The following is a 20,551-nucleotide window of genomic DNA, read 5'->3' as shown; positions in this document are numbered from 1 at the left end:
CTCTCTCATTCTGATGAGAGTTTTAATGTCACTCGGTTCCCACATCCTCCTCTGTTGAACTTTGCGATATACATTTGATCTCATTGTCACCGGAGGGCGCTCATTCTGTTTCTTTGGCCGGGCGTTGGGTTTCTTCGCCTTCGGGTTACCGTTACTGGCGGGGCGACGATCTTGCACGGGAGGTTCTTCAAGTTCGGTTTCTTGGGAGTCATATGATGATCCGCGGGTTGTTTTGCCAGAGTCGGCGATGTGGATTCCGAGTGCCTTGATCGGTGGCCGGGAATTGGGCAATGGAGTCCTTCCAGCGGCCAAAGCCCTTTTCACCCAGATAGGTACTGACGAATCATCGGATTCATCTTGGAGATTTGAATTGATGGGCCCTGAGATTGGACTGCTGGCTCCACGCTGTTGAGTTTGATTCCCGGAGTCGCCCTGGAGGGGCGATGCCTCCATGTCTTTATCACGGACTGAACTACCGGTATCCATGATAGGCTCAGCAGCAGAAGCGTGTATTGGCAATGGCGCAGAAAAGTGCAGAGAAGATCTCAGAAGAAGGTAGAGAAATTGGAATAAAAGGGAAGGATAAGTAGAAAGGAATGGAAATTTATGGGAAAATTTGTGTATCCTGTGAGCAGCTGGTGAATCACTTTTGGAGGACCGCTTACAGCTGGCGTTTGCCTGCAGGGGCCGGCCACTCTATATATAGAGGGAGAAAAAGATAAGAATAAGATATAAAAGGCATATCTCTTAGAAAAGTATAATCTTTTGCGTAGCATCTGGCGGTATTATACTTTTATATGAATGCACCTGAATAGTCGCGTACATTTATGTACATATGGCCTGGATCGATTACTACATGTACTGTGATAAACTCGCCGTAACTATGGGTGAGTCATATCTTGCCATTCTTTCTGAAATAGAATTGAAAAAATAAATAATTCATTCTATAGGTACCTGGTAGTGTTACAAAATGGCGGGCTGCGATGAAGCTCCATATTTGCCTCGAGTGTGTTCAGGAATGGAAACACAGCGACCTGAAAATGAACAGCGAAAACACACACACACACACACACGGTGCCGGGTGCCAGTAAATACTCGTAAACACCGCGCTCTCTTTATCATACAAGAAATCAATTCGTGATGCACCATAAATTCGGAATGACTATGCTGAGACTGCAGAAACGATGCATGTACATACAAGACCCGATGGAGCAGCTTCGATTTACATGTACCCATGCGTGATATGGCCACCCCCCTCTCAAAAGAGTCAAAAGCCGGAAGAGCATGTGCACAGCCGCATCTTTTACTTTCCCATCATCTTGCTTAGTACCTACTAACCTATTCTTCCACTGTCTCAAAACCTTTGTATCTTGATCAGCTTTCATATAAAAAGGGACCGACTGATGAGCGCGACTGTGGTCATGGCGCCTGACCGTCCGGCGCCGCACTCGGTTTCTCTTCCCAGCGTCTTTCTCGCCGGAACCACCAGTGACACGGGCGAAGCGGACTGGAGACAAACCCTCACAGACGCCTTATCTGGGATTTCCATCACGATATTCAACCCTTATCGCCCTGACTGGGATGCCACCTGGAGAGAGGACGTCTCCGACGACCGCTGGGTGGAGCAGGTGCATTGGGAGCTCGAGATGCAAGACAAGGCGGACATCGTCGTTGTCTTCTTTCACGGAGTCAGCCTGGCACCCATCAGCATGCTGGAGCTGGGCATGTGTATTCGATCCGGAAAGGCCATTGTATGCGCCATGCCAGATTACCCTAAGAGAGGCAACGTGGAGGCTGTCTGCCGGCGATATGAAGCCAGGTTTGTGAGCTCTGAACAGGATCTGGAGGATGCTGTGACGGAGAGGCTGAAGTCAATGATTGCGGCGCGCTTTGGCTGAGCTGTATTTGTTGGATAAAAGCAATGACGTGAATGTGAAATAGAATTTCATGGTTTGTTTTTTGATCAGCTACATCTATTCAACTTCAGCAAGTGGATGTTCACTGAGTTAGGCTTCCATGTTATCCTGCCTATCATTGATGGAACATACATGCACTCTAACATAACCTGGAGTTTTATGCATCAAGGTATAAAGTCAGCCAAGATCCAAGATCTTGCAGCACAGCAATAATATTGCATCCATTTAAAATTCGGAGTTTAATTATGTTGAGGTTCTATGAAGAGTATCATAGGCCGTGATGAACTCTTGAGGAGAAAAGGGGAGCCCTTACAGCATCTGTCTTTCCATCACTACCACATTTATTTAGGTAGGTACAGGTAGGAGGCAGATGATGAGCCTGGTGCACTTATACAGCTCCATGCGCTTGCCAAACATATACCTGCAACGAACAATAATCCCACACTTTCAGTAAATAATACCAAGATAATATTATAGTTTCTACCAAACTCTTTGCATATGCTTCAATGTATTCCCCATCCCGTCACCATGGCAAGCCACAGCGCTTATAACAGCCTCTTGTTTATTTGTTTTGCGCCACACGGTTCCTCGCATTTTAACAGCCAAAAAAAGAGCTGCAGATGCGCCGGGGGAGCTGAGCCCCACACCCCACACTGTGGCGGGGCTGCCCTTCAGCGCTTTCTGTCGCATTCTTTCGCCTTCATGTACATACTTTGTTGCCCTGATCTCGTCTCTGCTGTCGCGTCTTTAACCATCGCATAAACAGACGCATATTTCCATCCTCACCTTTTCCGACTTCTTCGTTGCTCCCATTTAGCTAATTATCACGCTTAATTATCATCGCCATGGAGGACCAGTTCGGTGGCCGCACAGACGACGATCTCTTCTACGACGACTTCGAGCCGGTCGAGTCTGAGGCTGTTTTGATACAGGAAGATCACCATTATCAGCCCGAGCCCGAGCCCATACCTATCCCAGCCTCAATACCAGCTTCAGTCCCTTCTCCAGTCTCTGCTGCCCCAGCTCAAGCTCCAGCTCCTGCGCAACAAGCTGCTCCTCCACAGCCAGTGTCAGCACCGCGGCAGAGCCAAGCTCCCTCATCTTCAAAGCCCTCACCCGCTCCCGCTGCAGCGAAAAACAAGAAACCCCTTCACCCAGGTAAAGGCCTCTCGTCGTCTCGTTTCGCCGATAAGCCTGCTCCAAAGCCGTCGCCAGCACCGGCAAAGGCCCCTACACAGGCCCCGAAGCCAGCTCCTGCACCAGCTGTCACCGAAGCACCCGTCCAAGCTCCCGAGGAAGTGCCCGAGCAGTCTCCCCCTCCTCCCAATGCAGCAACCGGCCCCAAAGAGAAGCCTCAGCGCTCGTCACCGTCGCAAAATACCGCTGTGAGCGCCGAGATCCGTGCAAAATCCGGCTCCAACCCACGCCAGAAGCTCACAGAAGACGAACTCACTGCAAAGATGGAGAAGATGAAGCTTCTGTCGGCAGAAAAAGCACGCAAATTCGAAATGGCAGAGCAAGATGAGAAGCAGCACGCAGCGGCTTACGCGCGAGGGATGGAGGAGGCTCGCAAAAGAAGAGCCGAGGACGCGGAGAGGAGGAAACGTGGCGAGGAGGAGAAGCGCAAACTGGATGACGAGCGGGCGAAAAACAGAGAGAGGAAACTCAAGGCCATGAACATCAAGGATGGGAGTTGGGATGAGGGCAAGCAGGCTTTGGCCGACGAAGAAGCCAGACAGGGCTTCCGCGGCGCAAATGGTGGCATCAGAGGAGCCAAGACTCGCGGCCTTGGTGGGAGTCGATTTGCCAGAGATGATGAGGGACCGGATGTCGATCGCTTCTTGGATGACCGCTACCGCGGTGGCGGTGGTCGGGGGCGAGGAGACCGTGGAAGAGGCGCCAACGGCAACGGTAGAGGCCGAGGCCGAGGCCGAGGTTCATTTGATGGACCAGTTGGCGACTCTCGCCCAGCGAAGCAGCAGCAAGTCCCTGCTGTAGACGACTTTCCTTCACTGCCTTCAGAAAACACCAAGGCCAAGGCAGAACCGGGACAGAACAACAGTGCAGCATCGAAGCCCACCATGGCACAGGCAGCAGCAGCCCCTCCCCCGCCTTTGCCCATCGTCCTGGGCGGCGGCAAGTGGGACGATGAGATGGAGGAGCTCGACGCTTTGAATCAAGCTCAGTCATAATTTGAACGCAAGATATCAAAGAAGAGCGAGGACCTTGTGTGCGGGAAAAAGGCGGCGGTCTTGATTTGGGTAGCTGTTCATCAACGCTTATTGGGAAAATTGTCAGAAAGCCTTGTAGGGCCTAGTCTTATGATATTGAAATTGAGTTGGATACACGATGATATGACAGGAAAGGAATTGCAGAAAAAAGAGAAGTGTCTGAAACAGGATAAGGACTACCACGGGGTCTCTTGGATATTATTATCAGTCACATTAGTTACCAGTTACTACTGCTCGAAGCGTAATATATTTAGAGACAATCATGTCGAAAATGTTGGTTGATTGCGACCATGGCGAGCGACTTGCAGAATTTGAAGGGGGGTATGTTACTCCGTATTCCGAATCCTATGTACGTCTTTTGATCTCGTCCAGTAAAGTAAAACACACCTAAACACAAATGAATATACCCTGATTATCGTCCGTAGAGTCCCCATAACGTTCCCTGACGCCGAGCTGCAATGCAAAGATATTAAGATGCCACGGTAGCTGACAGACGTTACCACCCGCCGCGGTAACCTCTTCCCCTCCCGCTCCGGTACCCTCCGGGCCCTCTCGGCCCCCTGGGTCCTCCTCCCGGGCCGTCGTCGTCCATGGCGGGCCGTGACCTGCCCTTCATCTCCTTGGGGAACGCGTCGTACGTCTTCCGCATCTGCGCATACCCCAGATGCATCTTGCCGTAAAAGTGGTCGGCCAAGCGGCGGTCGTTGTCGAGCCTGCTGAGATAGGCGCCGCAGACGTCGCAGACCTGCAGCTTCTGGTGGCCGGACGGGCCCGACGTGTCGGACAGGGCCTTGAGTTCCTTTTCGCGGTCCGATTTTTGCTGGCCGGCTTGCCGCACGCGGAAGAGCTCGTCCTGGGCGCGAGAGACTTCGCCTAGGGAGCCGAGGATTTCGACTTCGAGGAGGCCGCTGTTGATGGACGCTGAGAGATCGGAGATGGTTTTGAGCTGGTTACAGAAAGAAAAAGATCAGCTATAGTTCTTTTGATCAGGGGAATTCCAATTGGGTAACAAATTGTCGTACCAAAGCATTGGTTTGCCGGATCTCGTCCGGAGTCTTCTCGAGACGCCTCTGCGCCGCATCGATTCGGCGATTGCACTCGTCAATGTACTTTTGCAGGTCGCGCATGTAGTCGTACTCGAAGCCGTACTTGTGCTTTTCCCGCTCCGACAGGCCCTCGTACTCCGTCTTGAGGCTCTCGGCATGCACTTTGGGGCACTGGCCGATGTCCTGCTTGGTATTTGTGAAGAGATCGTGCGGACACGTGCCGACGATGTACGATCGGCAGACTTTGGGGTCGTTGAGCGAGAGCTGGGCGGCGCGCGACGACGATGACGCGCCCATGAGCTGCTCGAGCAGCTTTCTCTGTTCGGCTGCCATGGCGGAGGGTTCTGGGGGCTGCTGGTTGTTGGTGAGAGTTCTAGTTGAGGAGCGTTTGTATGGTGTACTTTTTCAGATTCGAGATGACGGATTGAACTGTGGCTGGTGTTTCCTTCAGCCACTAGCTCGGAGCTGGGATACCTGCAGCTCACAGCACGCTGCAGCCTGTGGAGACGCTGAAAGACCCTGGGACTTCTCCCACTATGATGTGGCGCATGTGCTTGGCCAGTGTGGCTACACCTATCCCAAACAGTACGTACCAAATCGCAAGGGAACGGCCCAGCTCCAATCTGGCAATATCAAGTCCAACTTCAAGAGATGTAAATCTCGCCCGAATCGCGCCTGCGACTCGAGTATCCCCTCCTTTTCTACTTACTCTCTTTTCTTTTCCCTCCTTTCACGATGCGCAGCCTTTTGTCCTTCTTACCACTAATCATCCCCAGCGTCTTGGTATCCGCGACCGAGTACCACGAGCAGCTGAATCTACGGCCGCTGCCTCTGTCAGCACTCCTCGCCAGCTTCAACTTTCGAGCCAACACCTCAATTGCCGACTTTGAGGCGCAGAATTTCCGACTCTTTCCGCGGTCTCTGGGCCAGATCCTGCAGTATGCGGGCACACGAGAGCTTCACCTGAGATTCACGCTGGGGCGATGGGATGCGGAGAGCTGGGGAACTCGGCCCTGGGACGGGACGAAAGAGGGCGGCACTGGAGTCGAATTATGGGCGTGGCTGGACGCTGAGACGGATCAAGAGGCGGACGAGAAGTGGTTGACGCTGACAAATGCGCTGTCTGGGCTGTTCTGCGCCAGTCTCAACTTCATTGACGGGACCAGGACTATTCGGCCGGTTGTGTCGTTCCAACCCGAGGGCGACCATCCTAACACGACGCTGGATAATACGAGGCTGCTGCATGGAGTGCTGCCCCATGAAGTGGTTTGCACGGAGAACCTAACGCCGTTTCTGAAGATGCTGCCGTGCAAGGGCAAGGCCGGAATCGCGAGCTTGCTGGACGGACACAAACTGTTTGATGCGTCGTTTCAGAGCATGGCCATTGACGTGCGGCCCATCTGCCCCTCGGAGGGGGAATGCCTTCTCCAGCTCGAACAGACGGTCGACATGGTCTTGGACGTTGATCGATCCAAGCGACCTCATGGTACGGATTCCACTGTTATAACGATGCTCGGGGCTAACTAACACGATCCAGATAACCCTATCCCAAGGCCTCCCCCTGGTCGTGATTTAATCTGTGATACTTCAAAACCCTACCATCAGCCAGACGATTCTTGCTTCCCCGTGGACCATCTTCGCGGCCAAGAGTGGACGCTATCCCAAATATTTGGGCGAACAATGAAAGGCACATGCCCCTTGACAGACTCCGAAACCCCCCCAGTCTGTGTTCACATCCCATCAACTCGCGACATCTTCTCCTCAGAAGGTGCCCATGAAATCAAGTATCACAACAACGACTCTCTACGATGTTACCACATCGAACAAGAGAAGGAATTCACCCTCATTTTGACTAAGCCCGAGGTCCCTGTTGACGGAGAAGCTGCCTCTCTCGGCATTGTCAAGCCCGAAACACCTGTGCTGTACGCCGAGCGAAGTTTCACCGGCCATGGACAGGAACATGGTGGTGTGCAAGCCATTCTCACGAACCCGGGCGACGACACGGTGGAGTTTGTCTACATGGAATCCCTCCCCTGGTTCATGCGTGTCTATCTGCATACCCTTTCCGCGCGCATCTCCGGATCGTCACCCAACACCAACACAACCACCGAAATCGTCAAGCAGATCTACTACCGCCCGGCCCTCGACCGTGCCCGCGGCACCCAGCTCGAGCTCCTCGTCAGCATACCTCCTCACTGCACTGTGTTCCTCACCTATGACTTTGAAAAGTCCATCTTGCGATACACTGAGTATCCCCCGGACGCAAACCGTGGCTTTGACGTCGCAGCCGCTGTCATCACCACGCTGGAGCCCAAGGCCATGAACATCCGCACCACGAGCTTGCTTCTCTACCTCCCGACTCCTGATTTCAGCATGCCTTATAACGTCATCATCTTTACATCAACGACCATAGCGCTTGCCTTTGGCGGCTTGTACAACATCCTCGTCAGGCGCATGGTCGGTGCAAATGAGGCTCCATCCGGAGCCGTCAAGGATAAAGTACTAGGCTTCATTCAAAAGCTGAAGAAGAAGAAGAAGACGGCAGTGGCAGCAGCAGTAGCAGGAGGGAGTGCAGCGCCTGCCACAGAGAAAAATGAGGCGAAATGATTTTCTTTTTCATATTTCTTGTTAGAAGTTGCATACATAAATAAAGAAACATTTAGACTGGATCTTGGGATATCTTGACATCACAGAAACAGCGGCACAGGCAGACTTTTTGTTTTTGTTTTTCACTTCATTTTACTTATTTGAAATGGTAACAGCTTATTTTTCACTTCATTTTACTTATTTGAAATGGTAACAGCTTACCTATCTGCTTACATTGATTCGAGAGACCAGCCTTCCATTGTTTCCCTCAATCAGCAGACACTCGACTTCTCACATCCACGCTTCAAAAACGCCTCTCATCCAAAAGTTGATTTCTCACAAAGAAGGATATTTAGCAGACACCAGAGGGGATGGTGAAGCTCTCAGTTCGGGCGGAAGCAGAGTACCTGGCTCCGGAGCCAAGACCGCGCTTGGCAAAGGCAGTCCACAGCTCGCACAAGTTCTCGCCACCAGTCAGGGAGCGGTCGGCGTCGAGGATGGCGTCACGGGCAGAGACGAAAGTGGGCGTGCAGGGCTGGAGGGCGAGGCCGTTGAGGACGAGCTTGAGGGCGAGGAACTTGCCGTCGGTGGGCACGCCCTGGCTGTCAAAGGTCGGGAAGTCGGCGTCATTCTTGCCGTACTTGTCGATGAGGTTCCAGAGGACCTCGTAGAGGATGGAGGCCCAGGTGGTGCCGGAGGAGTGGACCTCGTTCTGGGTGTTGACCGACTTGTAGGTGAGCGGGTTGGTGGTCAGGCTGGTGGAGTAGGGGTACTGGCGGATGCCCTTGAGGTTGTTGTCGGCCCAGGCGCCCATGGGGTAGTCGGTGGAACGGGTGTCGCCGGCCTTGAGGCGGATGGCCGTGGCGTAGAAGTCGCCCCAGCCTTCGCCCATGCCGCCGGCCTCGACGCCGGACAGGCAGCCGGAGTTGGCAGGGCCACCGGTGAGACGGGTGGACACTGGTGATGTCTGAGTTAGCAGGGGGAGGCAGGGAGAGAGAGAGAGAGAGAGAAGCGATCAAGACTTACGTCCGTGAGTGTATTCGTGGATGACGATGCCCTCCTCGAGGGAGCCGTCACGGCGGGGAGTGGACACGGTCCAGATGTACATCCTCATGCGGCCGTTGCTGCCGTCGGCGGGAGTGGCAAAGTTGGCGTTGTTGGTGCCAGAGCCGTCCTGGGCGTTGAGGATGACAAAGTCATTGCCCAAACCACCCTTGCCGTTGTTGTTGGCCTGGAAGTTGCCGGCAACCTCGTTGAAGCCGAGGACGTACAGCAAGTCGTGGTACTTGTTGGCAGTGTAGAACAGCTGCGTGATGGAGGCGTCACGGTAGTCCGTGGGGTTGGTCTGGGTCAGCGTGAAGGGGTACTCAAAGGCCCGGGTTGCGCTGGTTGGGCGGTAGTTGTTGAGGTAGTCGTTGCCTCCGTTGGGGTTGACCTGGGCAATGGCGTTGTTGCCGCGCGTGGTGGTGTAGTTTGTGGTTCCGTCGCCGAACCAGGTGAAGGGGGAGGCATCGATCCTCCACGGGTCAGTGAAGGTCTTGCGGTCGCCCTCCGTGGGGTCGTTGAGGCCCCAGGGGAACACCTCGACGGTGGCAAAGTCGCTGACGTAGTCGACGACACCGTGGACCTCCTTGTTGGTGGCAGCGTCGATGTAGGTGAGCAGCCAGTTGTCGACGACGTCGGTCTCGACTCGCCAGGTCAGGGACAGAGTTCCGTCCTCCTTGGCGAGGTAGACCAGGCGGGCCTCGGGGTCGCTGACAGCACCGGAAGTGCCCTTGAGAGTGTACTTCTCAGTTCCCTCCTGAGCCTCGGCGGTGGCGCCTTCGGCCTGGATGGGGAGGCCCAAAATGTCGACAGCACCCTTGAGCGCATTCGTGGGGTCGGAGAAGTCACGCTTCTTCAGGGGGCTCTCAGCGGGCAGCTTGCCGGAGAAGAAGCTGTTGCCGTGAGAGAAGACTCTGCCGTTTCGGCCAATCTGAAGCAAGGCATTGGTAAGCTTCTATCCGCGAGCGAGGGTTCTTATTCGTCTCACTTACGTTGACCTTGAAATCAGCATTGTCAATGTCAATGCCGTGGGCTGTCTGCTTGAAGTGGACGTGGCCAATGCCGTCAACATCGATATAGTGGTCGGGAACGACACGGAATTCCGCGTTGGGAGCAGCTCGCTTGACAGCTCGGGTAGCGGTGGCGACGTAGTCGCGCTTGAAACCCTCAGCCTGGATAGACGCCTCCTCCTCGACGTGTGTCGAAGGAGTGTAGTCAGACAGGCTGGGCAGGCTGTACTTGCTGATATCAATGCCGCGCTTGGCCAAGCCAGAGCCGGTCTCCGGGTGCGGAGCGGGATGAGCGTGCACGTTGGCAGCAAGGCCGGTGAGGCCGAGAAGGATGGCAGACTTCATTGTAACAAGAGAGGCAATCAGAGAGATAAACAAGCTGGAGAGGCACCAGAGCGAGGACCAAATGATCGTCCTTGTGAAGCAACCTGCTGGCTCATCTATTGGAATAACGAGGAGCCATTGGACCCTTTTATGCTCGGGATTTTCGACAACAGCATCTCGACCATCTCGCAAGTTGTTTCCTTCGGAGTTCCTTATCAGTATACAAAAGCCGGATGTTACACTCGAAGAAGAATGTGATCACGTCTCTGAGTCCAGATTTACGGCATCGCGAATCTTGGCGGGTAATTCACGCAAAGACGACGAGGAAAAAGGAAGGTGTTGTGTTCCCATTATGTTCAAACACCAAGAATTCTCTTGAGAACTTTTGCAACTATGGGATTCCCCATCGCCAAGGCCCTTAGGGTGAACAAAAGTCCATGTTCAATGGCACGCAACGACATGATCCAACGGCCAGGTTCGGCTGGTTCGGGGAGCAAACAAGGAGCGGCAGCGAAGGCGAATCCCACCCAAGAGATTGCCCAATGAGTGAGTATCCAAGGCAAAAATACTCTTATCGACGATCCTATACGAACTGAGAAACTCCTGGCGTTGACCAAGTTTGTGGGCGATGTAACTATATCCCACGCAATGGATTTGGGCATCAGAACTTGGTCAGCTGCCTATAACCTGGAATCACATCGTTTTAGTCACTCTATAGGCCCTCAGATGAGCAAAGCAAAAGAAAACTAAACTAATTGACGGCTCTAGTCTGCGGCATCTACGAAAAGCAGCTTCTTCCTCGGGCCTAGGCGGTTCGCGACCCCTCAGCCATCGGGCATATTCTATCGAATTGCCTTTGAGCAGCGTGGGGCAAGTTTAGCATTTGACAGTAACTATACGTGTTAAGCTTAACAAAGCGGCGCATGAAATTTCCCACTCCTTTTTCCGGAGCCAGGATTCCTTATATGGGTCGCTTAAAAACGACGCGCATTATCAGAAGGGCCAAGAAAGCGACGCTACGAACAGTATCGTGGGAGCGTGTATCGACCTGCCAGATCGGGGCGGGATTCCGGGGTTGCGTTCCGATCGGCTGCAATGATGCCATTCACCGAGCTTATAGGACTGGAGGGGAGTTCACTATTGCGAATGCCGGGGGTTAAGTTTTGCTCCGAAGCAGCTTAAATTGTGGTTTTTGAGTCAATAAAGAATGGTGGTGGGGATGTGATATAGTATTCAGGGACAGGTGTGTTTTAGGACGCTACTATCTACTATATAGTATTACGCACATAGTATTTACCCAACTGCTTATCCAGTTTATCTATCTATGAATGATCTACATCTTAAATGATTAAGGAAGATAATGTAGTGTGCTAATATAGATAGCAGTTACACGCAACACTCCAGATGAACCATCTGCCTGCCAAGGGAAGAGAACATCCAATAACGTAGCTGCGGCCGTATGAATTGAGCCGACTAGGCTTTTTTTCAATGCCACGGTTCCATTACCCATATCAATCCTGTATTTAAAGCCAATCTCGACCGACGCCCTTACTTTCCATTCTGCACTTGGTGAGGGATGCATGTAACCCCTTAGCATCGCATTCTCTTGGCATAATGGCGCCTAACGACGGCTTTCGCTGCCAGGAACCTGTGGCTGGGCGCGGATATCTAAGGGATGACTTATCTATTCGTCGGATTATCATGCAGAATATCCGAAGGTTGTATTAAAATCCCACGGCAGTTGTGGTGATGATCCCGCGAAGATCCGGATGGTGTTGTCGGGTATCTCAGGTTTTCCGGTTGATAGGATGTCCGCTTAAGAAGAAACATTGCGCCGATTGGCCGAAAAGGAGAGATTTCGATTGAATACGAGATGTTAAAATAGATGAATGGGGAGATTAATTTGTAGATGATTAGCAATCTGGAGGATATGAACCATCCGTCATGTTGTCTATGTGTAGCGCAGGGTAGCAGACAGATGAATTCTCATACGAGGCCTCTGTGATATCTGACGTTGAAGCATTGTGATTGGCCTCTGTCAAATGCATTTCGGTTCAATTATTTTGTCTCTAGGTAACTCTATTTGATCATGAGATGATGGGATAATATCGTATCATCTTGGCATCTATTGCGGGATGCTGTTATTCTTTTATTTGTGGAAGAGGGGTTCCGCAACAGCGCGTAATACTGCTCTCAACAAACATGCAACTCTATGACCTATATCCTTTCAATATTTTAGTTTTGTGTAAACCATGCTAATGTCAAATTCAACGTAAAGTTCTCAAAAGCAATACAGCTTTCACTCAGTATAAAGAGTCATAAATAAGGAGATATCGCATTATTGATTAAGATTCTAAAACTTTTAGAGAAGGGAGATGGAAAAAGGCAATTGAATAATATTTCAGTTGCCTTACCATTATTTGGCTCGAGTATATATTAAAAATAGGGGTTGTATCTGACCTCGTGCGATAAACATAGATATCTACTATCTTTAAGATAGTTGTGTTCAAGTCGCAAATTATAATTTGGCTGACGCGTGCCAAGGCATATAAACTCATTGTTATATTTTAAGGCAAAAAAGACACGTAAAAGGTCATTGTATTCTTCTTTTCATGGAAGAAGTAGACCGTTTATACTTTGTTAGCTCATAAACATGTTTCTTGAAAGCAAAGTGATATCATCTTGTCATGACACCGGCGTGCTCTTTGAACAATAGTTTGATACGTGTAGTAATTCTCCTGGATCTCTCAACCAAAGTCTGAACAATTTGAGGTTACTCGTGGCTTTGGTATGCAGTGTTGTGAGCCTAAATTTACCCGTTTCCATTCAACACCCTCTCTAACCCCCAACAAGAGAAAAGCTGAAGCCATTAGTGATTGTTCGTTTCCTACTCCCTCGGGCAAGATTCAAAGTGTTGAAGATACTCGGCAGTATTCTCGGTCAAGGGACGATATTGTCTTCACTAGAGCGGCTATACTCTACAGCCTACTGCACCAACGCAATTCCATCCTCATTTCGACTCAACCCATGCCAACTCCAAGTGAGGCTTTGTATGGCCAGAATTGGTTTCGGGTGATTGTCTTCGAAAATCTCTCGTTGGCTATCCAGCACTTGAACTGTTAAGAGCTCTGCCTCGCTAATCCGGCCTTGTCTAAATCATGTTATTAAAAGGGTTCCTATGGCTGAGATTGTATCTAGATGATGATGCTCTAGCCTTTCTCTTCTGAGTCCTAGTATTTTCTTAATCCAAACGCTCTTTCGCTCTCTACTGCCCTCACGGTGATGAAGAAACTCAGCTGCTTTCTGACTAGCTGTGCTATCTTGATCTACCCACTATCCGATTTGCAATACAGGTCCTAAGAATTTCCCGCATTGTTTCTAGGTATCTCGTTGTGGATCAGGGAAAAGGTCTGCCGTGCTTGTAGAGCGATACCCGAGAAATATTTTTGGCCGTCCATGTGCTCATAGTTGCTCATGTCCATTGAATCGATAGGCTGGGTGTGTCAGCTTGCTTGCATCTCGGTCTCTTCCCCAGAGAGACATGTCTGAGGATGATATTCTTTCGTTGATTGTGCTTGACTTCCCCACATTCAGGCTATATCGTATAGCCCCTTGTACGAGTTTATACATCTCATAATTCCTTCCATCGCCATCTACTTTACTTCTACCCCAAAAAACCTTTTTCAACTGTGTGACGATCTTAAAAGTATCAGATTCTTGTTCCTCTCTATCGTCTCTTAGACGGTTGTCAAGGTGTTTGAGCACCGTTATTATTATTTCTTCAGGAACATTTTCTTATTGACATATCTTGTAATATGAAGAACCTTATATATGTATTCAGCCCTTGATCTACTATATTTTAAACACGTTATTCGGCACATTGCGTTATTTATGCCTCACGCACAGCCTCGAGGAAAGCTCTATCGCTTAGGCAATTTAAAGCTTTTGCGCTATTGTTTTGCAATCATGTGAAAATATTGCCTCGGTATCAGCGTGCATGTATAAGATAGAGTAAGTGGCATCGGTGCACCGCCGGTATACGTAGTTGAGCGCGAATTGTGTTCCTCTTAGCCAGTTAGCTCTACGTCTTTGAGCTTATCTACGAGATCAGGACGATGGATGAGATCCTCGTTGCGTGGATATGGGATGAGACGAATGGCGGCTCGGGCCGGTCGGTGGGTCAGATGGAGATTGAGTGAGGTTTTGTTGCGTCTGTGGTGTATCCTAGTCCCATCGCGAAACTGGTTATTTGTAAACTGGTATCTACAGCCTCTTCAGGAGAGAAAGCTGGTTGTTCCATTTGGTTGTCGATGCCCTATGTAATGTGAGGTAGTAAGAGTATTGATTCTGACAAGTACATGTATGTAGAGGCAGTTACTCTGGATCTACTTGATGCTCAATCGCGTATTAACGCTGGTAGCCATGCGGCTTCCACTGATTAGCTGAAATACAGAGCTGTGCATTTCGGTTGATGCGTTGCTTGTTGTATGCGTGTATATACATGAAACAATGGACACTTTTGCGATGTGCTGTCGATTCTGCATTCGTATACTGGAGTAAATGAAGGCTGAGTTTAATCAAGAAAATCCTCCTCGCGCCCAGTTTCCTTGAGCAATGGCTAAACACACATTCCTCTTTTGTTAGTCACGCCATCTAGTTCACGTGCCCTTTGCCATGAAGAATATCTCTCGCTTCGAAGCGGGGGTTTCAATAATTTCTCAAACCAACACCATGTAACATTGTAATATTAGGCTATGCGATAAGGCTACGCTCCAAAGCCGCAATTCCCGACCAGAATCTTTCTTCTTTCCTTCTCTTCAAAGGTTTACGAAAATGATCGCTCTGACAGAAGCTTAAAAGAAAACATTATTGTTATACAATATCAATGGTTTGGTCCAAAGATCTCTTTGCGCGGCAAGATAATGGCGGCTCTGTGCCCGCTGCGTGCTACGATAGGTGCAGTACGTCGTGAAATATTTATCCATCGATTGCGTTCGAGATTCCGCCGGTTTCAGAGCTAATATACTATCATTAGACCAGGCTTCGTTAATTGCTTCCCGTGAAGGATTAAAGAGCCAGTTATGCGCTTCCAATTCTTCCTTCCTTCAAGCGCTTGACATTTGTACCGCTTGCATCAAGGCGCAGGGCACCAATCCTGGCGGTGGCACGTCGAGCATCTCATCTTTGCTTCCATTTCTTGAGTTCTGCCATCTACTTTCGTATTCAACGTTGACATATACGTCAACTAATGGCCAAATAACGACAATTGTGTATCTCCTACCGACAAAGAATGCGTCAACTACCACATCATCATCAAGAAGAGCAACCACAACAGCTTCAACTTTGGCAACTCCGACATCTCCTGCTCCCCAGAATACGGCTTCGGGTCCACCTATTTCAGGTATATACTCTTTGTGGGAATCCTCTAGCGTTTTCGCATTTTATATCTGATATATATAACCTTGCAGCTACGCCATCAAGCCATGCCTGGATAGCAGGTCCTATTGTCGGCGCCATCGTCGGACTCGCCATCGTGATTGGCGCTTTATTTTATTTCTGGCGGCGGCGGCATAGACACTCCAAACCTGATCCTTTCGATCCCAGGTACGATAGAGCTCAATTGCATTCCGATGATATACCTAAGCCCGAGCTTGATGCGCAAGCAAACACGAAACACGAATTAAATGCGCGGCATTCCGATGATACATCTAAACCCGAGCTTGAAGCGCAAACAAATACGATTCACGAATTGGATGCGCAGCCGGCACCACCGAGAGCTGAAATGCCGGCAAATGAGGCAGAGTCGGTAGCTGCTGATGTGTCTGAAACCAGCAGTAGACCGAATGCAAAAGCAATAACTCGCAAACCGATTCAAATCTGATAGCTAGTAGCGCATGCAGCTTAGTGAAGTTGCATGGGCCATCGATTAATTTATATCTATAATTCAAAGGGATTATTAAAAGTAATGCAGCTTTGACTGAGTGCAAACAGTCATGGATAGACAGAGAGCGCACCGCAGGTCGAGATTCTGGGACAGAGGAGCGATGAAGACAAAGAGGCGATTGAATAATATTCTAGCTCGAAATGGATTATTCTATTGCCTTGAGCACTGGTGTCTACATGCTTTCAGTGGCCTCTTTCCATTTCCTATCCACCGAGAACTTTAACTGACCGCGCAATCTTTTCGAAAGTCACCACTCAGTTGGTCTCCATGTTCATGAATGGTAGACGAGTTGTGATTCCTGCTTGTCAAAGAGCTGCTGAGTCCAATTTTATCCGATCACTTGACAGATTCAGAGCGCCCCTTGTACTCCTTGTAACACTAAATCTCTATAATTTGGTCGCAAGTTCTTCATCTGACACAAAATGTGATCCTCCCTCGCACCGATAACCTCCGTCTTGCTTAGTCCAAGCGTATCCCATCACGCACCGCCCCATCGCATGAAGAGCATTTTGGATCTCTTCTTCTTTTTTTATCTTTGATTGAGCCTGTTCAAGCCGATCCTGGAGTTTCGACATATAATCACTGTCCTCTTTATTCTCGTCACTCTTCATATCTCGTTGCAGTCCCGCTAACTGTAACTCTAGCAGCTTCTGTCTGATAGTTCGGTTCGTGTTGGCGCTGCAGATTTTCTCCCAGTCTGTATCTGAGACTCCATCTTCTCGTGAGACTTTTTTCCGTGTTGATGGCTGCTGCTGCGTCTCCTCTTTTAGAGGAGTATCCGCTTCCTTTGAAAGGAAATATTTTGATTGTGAGGGGGGCATGTAACTTGCTAACCCTTGGTGTCGCTTAGCGCTGCCATTATCGACGCCTCTATCCGTATCCCAGACTCCTTTACGTTTGCCGGTGTGAACTGTGGCTGGCACCTGTTGTGGTACCATAACCTGCTGCGGATTTTCTTGTGATCTTTGGCTAAAATTGCTCGAAGAGTGACCGGAAGTTGATGGTTTCATACGACCTTTTCGAAGTGCAATCATCTGCTCCATCGACTCGGTTACACATTGCATCGAAATTTCTTTTTGCAGAGCACATGAAGTTTGAGTACTGATGAACCGCGTCGTGATTTGTTTGGCTAAAGCCTTAACATCGCGGGCATTACCCCAGCATTGTTGGACGCTTAGGGAGCGAAATAGTTGTCGAATCTTGCAGTACTCATCTTTACTGTGATCGAGAAGGAAACTGGTTGCGGCATGAATGCCTATCCCCTTCAGCTCTTTTATGAGCAATTTTATACAATCATCGGGTGAGATATTTTCGAAGGTGATTTCGTCCGGGAAGAAATTGGATAGTACTGGATATTGAGATAGGAGCTTGTCCATCTCAGCTGTCAGACCAACAAGAATGATGATCATATTCCCAGTATTCGAAGGATTTGCGAGAAAACTAAGAAGTTCATCAACAGCCTCTGACGCATAAGAGCCATTGATAAGACGGTTGGCTTCATCGATGATTAATACACGGCCAAGACCCTCCTGGAGCTTCTTCTTTGTCATCGGCGCAGTTTGTCCTACGTACTGGCCGACAAGATCGGTGACGGTACATTCGATAACTTCGTTTGTTGAGACGAAACCCATGTTATAGAAAATTTTGCCCATTTGTTTAGCTGTCGTTGTTTTTCCAGTACCTAAAAAGGCCGAAATGTCAGAATTTGGGCTAGCTGGTAAGTGGAACATCATGAGGAAATAAATTGGCAAAAGAGTAAAGAAGATTAGTTGAGCATTCAACTGCTGAAACATGGCGAGGGAAGAAAAAGATGCGATAGCGGGCGATCGGGGCACATACCTGGCGGGCCTTTGAATATAAAGTTGGTCGGAACGAAGGCTCTTGGGCTTAGGTTTAGCTTTGTTGCCATACGGTAACCATGCTGGTAGCTAGCAATTTTGTCTATAATCCGACTGTCGACTGCTCCGTCTAGCATTTTTTCGCAGGCTAGCTCTGACTCATCTCTCTTGCCAGCTTCTGGATCAAAATCAACGGCTTCTAAGGCTGTGGCAAAGATCCTTTCATTCATGGGCAGATTTAATAGGCGAGTTGCGTATCTCATCTTTGCTGCAGCAAACATGTTGTTCACTTCGCCAGCGTTAGTAAAGTTAGGCCTCATAAGAGCCCGTGTAAAGATTTCTTGCGCAGCAAGTAGTGCATCCTCGGTGATGACTAGATTATCCTCTTTAGCCCTTAGGATCAAAATGTCCTTTAATTGTTCAACGTTAAAATTTTCAAAGTGAAAAGGATGTTCGATAGGAAAACGCCGTGAGAGACCAGGGTTGGCGTTTTGGAACATTTCACGAATCTTATCCTTATAGCCAACAAGGATAATGCATCGATCCTCGTTCGGTAATCCATGAGTCATTGATACAATAGTATCAATAATACCTGCTTTGAATTTGTCCTGGTCCCTCTGGGAGTCGCCAGCATCGAGCATGTAAGCTTCATCAATAATAAGGACTTTACCAACGGTGGATTCTAGAATTTGTCTTGTTTTGGTCTCCGACTTTCCCAAACAGTCGCCAATGAAGTCAGCGGGCGTTTTCAGAACGACTAAAAGCAACTTAGTAAGAAACTCAACTAAAGAGCCAAAGGGAACATAGTAGTTACCATCGCCGCAACTAAGGTAGCCTAGTTCAGCTAGTATTTGACCGTATAATTTCGCAACTGTGGTTTTTCCAGTTCCTGGAGCTCCGACAAAGACTTGGTTGAGTGAAAATTGGATAGGAAGTCCTTCAAGTAGTTCTCTCTGATAGTTGAGCTCTACCATTCCGATCAGGGTTTCCACAGACTTTTTGACTTCTTCAAGTCCAATAAGTTTGTACAATTCGATCCAAGCCGGACACAACCTCGCCACTGCTGAAGGATTGGGGCCTATAAGGTCCTCTTTGGTAAAGAGGAAGTAGTCAATATATTGACAATGTTCAATCTTCTCTTGCGCTAACCTGCGAGCTTGACGTTGTTTAATACGGACAAGCAGGTTTTCGACAGCGCGAGCGTTTCCAAAATTGCGGCACCCTCGAGCTTGTGCTAAGCGACGAATAACGATGCGCATATAAAGACCATCGAAGCCACCTTCAACGCGCATCTTACCTTGATACTGCTTTTTGATCTTATCCACTAGGATTTGCCAGAGTTCTCCATCGCTAAAGTCCGTAAAGTTAACAACGTAAGGAATACGGCTCTCTAGACCTGGATTATGCTCAAAAAAAGACACCATCTCGTCTTTATAGCCCACAAAAATAGCTGCAATACTGCCCAGGTTATTTTCCAGTGCTGTCAGAAGCACATCAAGAGCTTGTTTACCATTTCCATCAACATAGGAGCTCATAAGCTGGTAAGCTTCGTCCATAAAGATGACGCCACCTTTCTTATTAACTTTCATGTAGTTGATGATGTTTTTCATATGTTTCCCACCCCCCAAGGCTATATTAACGCCAGATGTCTCCTTAATATAATCGGAATGTAAGATTTTCATCTCGTTTAGGAACTTGGCGTATATCCGAGCAACTACCGTCTTCCCTTCACACGACAGATACATTAGCCAAATTATGTAAGGTTGTATATTTGAAGCTTTCCTTACCCGTTCCAGGATTTCCTTGGAAGACGATGTTAAACCGTTCCTGTTTTAAAATATCCATCGTTTCCTCTGGGTCTTGCTTTTTCCAGATGTCAACCATGGATTTGAGATCAAGAAAGTGCTGCTTAACCGCTTCCAGTCCCTGATACTGCATGAGTTCATCCAGAGTATTGGATTTCTCGCCATGGAGTTTTCTAAGATGCCAATTTTGTGTAGCTCTGGAGCGCGTCTGGTTGAAGGGATTCAATAGTGCGGTTGGCCCGATATTTGTTTGAATAGCGTCTGGAATGGCCTGATGATGATTTGGACCAGGTGCGTCGCTTTCATGGCTGTAAATGTAATTATAAGATGCTTCAACAGGCAGAGCGATATTTGATGAATAAAATCCAGTCTGAGAGTAGCCTATCATGGAAGGGGCAGATTGAGACATATTCCGGGTGATGCTTCCTTGAAAAGTATTAACAAGCTGACATGGAACAAGAATGGTATTCTCAAAAGTTATTGTATCATGTGAAGTGAGACTTTGTATCAAAATATAAGAAATAGTCGAGTTTTATAGTCACTTTTGATCGCATGAAATCGTTGAAATTGAATGTTGAATGATGCGAGAATATTACAGGGTTTATATTTAGAGTTTATTTAACACAATGCACATTTGTTATTTACTCGCGATGTGCGAATTGCTTGAATGAAGGATCGACCAATCAGGTATTTGGAACCCCATGTTTCGGTGATAACTCGCCCAATATCTGCCTGACCAAACTTTGGCCAATGATACCCATGACAAGACATGCGCAGCCTTGTTTTGACTGACACAGCCCTCTACGG

The 20,551-nt window shown here is 48.9% G+C and overlaps 6 protein-coding genes across 6 annotated transcripts; 3 read left to right on the top strand and 3 right to left on the bottom strand.

Annotated features, from left to right (window-relative positions):
- Positions 1-1,403: 1,403 nt before the first annotated feature.
- Triagg1_3333 (uncharacterized protein) lies at positions 1,404-1,898 on the top strand (the record flags this gene model as incomplete). The annotated part of the gene is made up of 1 exon (XM_062897614.1): positions 1,404-1,898. One exon carries the CDS (start codon positions 1,404-1,406, stop codon positions 1,896-1,898), a length of 495 nt encoding a protein of 164 aa, XP_062757857.1.
- Positions 1,899-2,761: 863 nt separating this feature from the next.
- Triagg1_3332 (uncharacterized protein) lies at positions 2,762-4,108 on the top strand (the record flags this gene model as incomplete). The annotated part of the gene is made up of 1 exon (XM_062897613.1): positions 2,762-4,108. The coding sequence occupies one exon, from the start codon at positions 2,762-2,764 to the stop codon at positions 4,106-4,108; it is 1,347 nt and encodes a 448-aa protein (XP_062757856.1).
- A 535-nt stretch (positions 4,109-4,643) lies between these two features.
- Positions 4,644-5,526, bottom strand: Triagg1_3331 (uncharacterized protein; the record flags this gene model as incomplete). Its single annotated transcript, XM_062897612.1, has 2 exons — positions 4,644-5,093; positions 5,170-5,526. 2 exons carry the CDS (start codon positions 5,524-5,526, stop codon positions 4,644-4,646), a joined length of 807 nt encoding a protein of 268 aa, XP_062757855.1.
- A 402-nt stretch (positions 5,527-5,928) lies between these two features.
- Triagg1_3330 (uncharacterized protein) lies at positions 5,929-7,800 on the top strand (the record flags this gene model as incomplete). The annotated part of the gene is made up of 2 exons (XM_062897611.1): positions 5,929-6,679; positions 6,731-7,800. The coding sequence occupies 2 exons, from the start codon at positions 5,929-5,931 to the stop codon at positions 7,798-7,800; spliced, it is 1,821 nt and encodes a 606-aa protein (XP_062757854.1).
- A 331-nt stretch (positions 7,801-8,131) lies between these two features.
- On the bottom strand, positions 8,132-10,178 carry Triagg1_3329 (uncharacterized protein; the record flags this gene model as incomplete). The annotated part of the gene is made up of 3 exons (XM_062897610.1): positions 8,132-8,736; positions 8,806-9,754; positions 9,816-10,178. 3 exons carry the CDS (start codon positions 10,176-10,178, stop codon positions 8,132-8,134), a joined length of 1,917 nt encoding a protein of 638 aa, XP_062757853.1.
- Positions 10,179-16,487: 6,309 nt separating this feature from the next.
- Positions 16,488-20,153, bottom strand: Triagg1_3328 (uncharacterized protein; the record flags this gene model as incomplete). Its single annotated transcript, XM_062897608.1, has 4 exons — positions 16,488-17,782; positions 17,941-18,696; positions 18,754-19,665; positions 19,727-20,153. 4 exons carry the CDS (start codon positions 20,151-20,153, stop codon positions 16,488-16,490), a joined length of 3,390 nt encoding a protein of 1,129 aa, XP_062757852.1.
- Positions 20,154-20,551: the final 398 nt, after the last annotated feature.

The sequence above is a fragment of the Trichoderma aggressivum genome, assembly GCF_033847375.1.
Source record: "Trichoderma aggressivum f. europaeum strain CBS 100526 chromosome Unknown scaffold_009, whole genome shotgun sequence".
Classification (NCBI taxonomy): Eukaryota; Fungi; Ascomycota; class Sordariomycetes; order Hypocreales; family Hypocreaceae; genus Trichoderma; species Trichoderma aggressivum.
The sequence above is the reverse complement of the archived record's forward strand: the minus strand, read 5'-3'. Positions and strand labels throughout refer to the sequence as shown.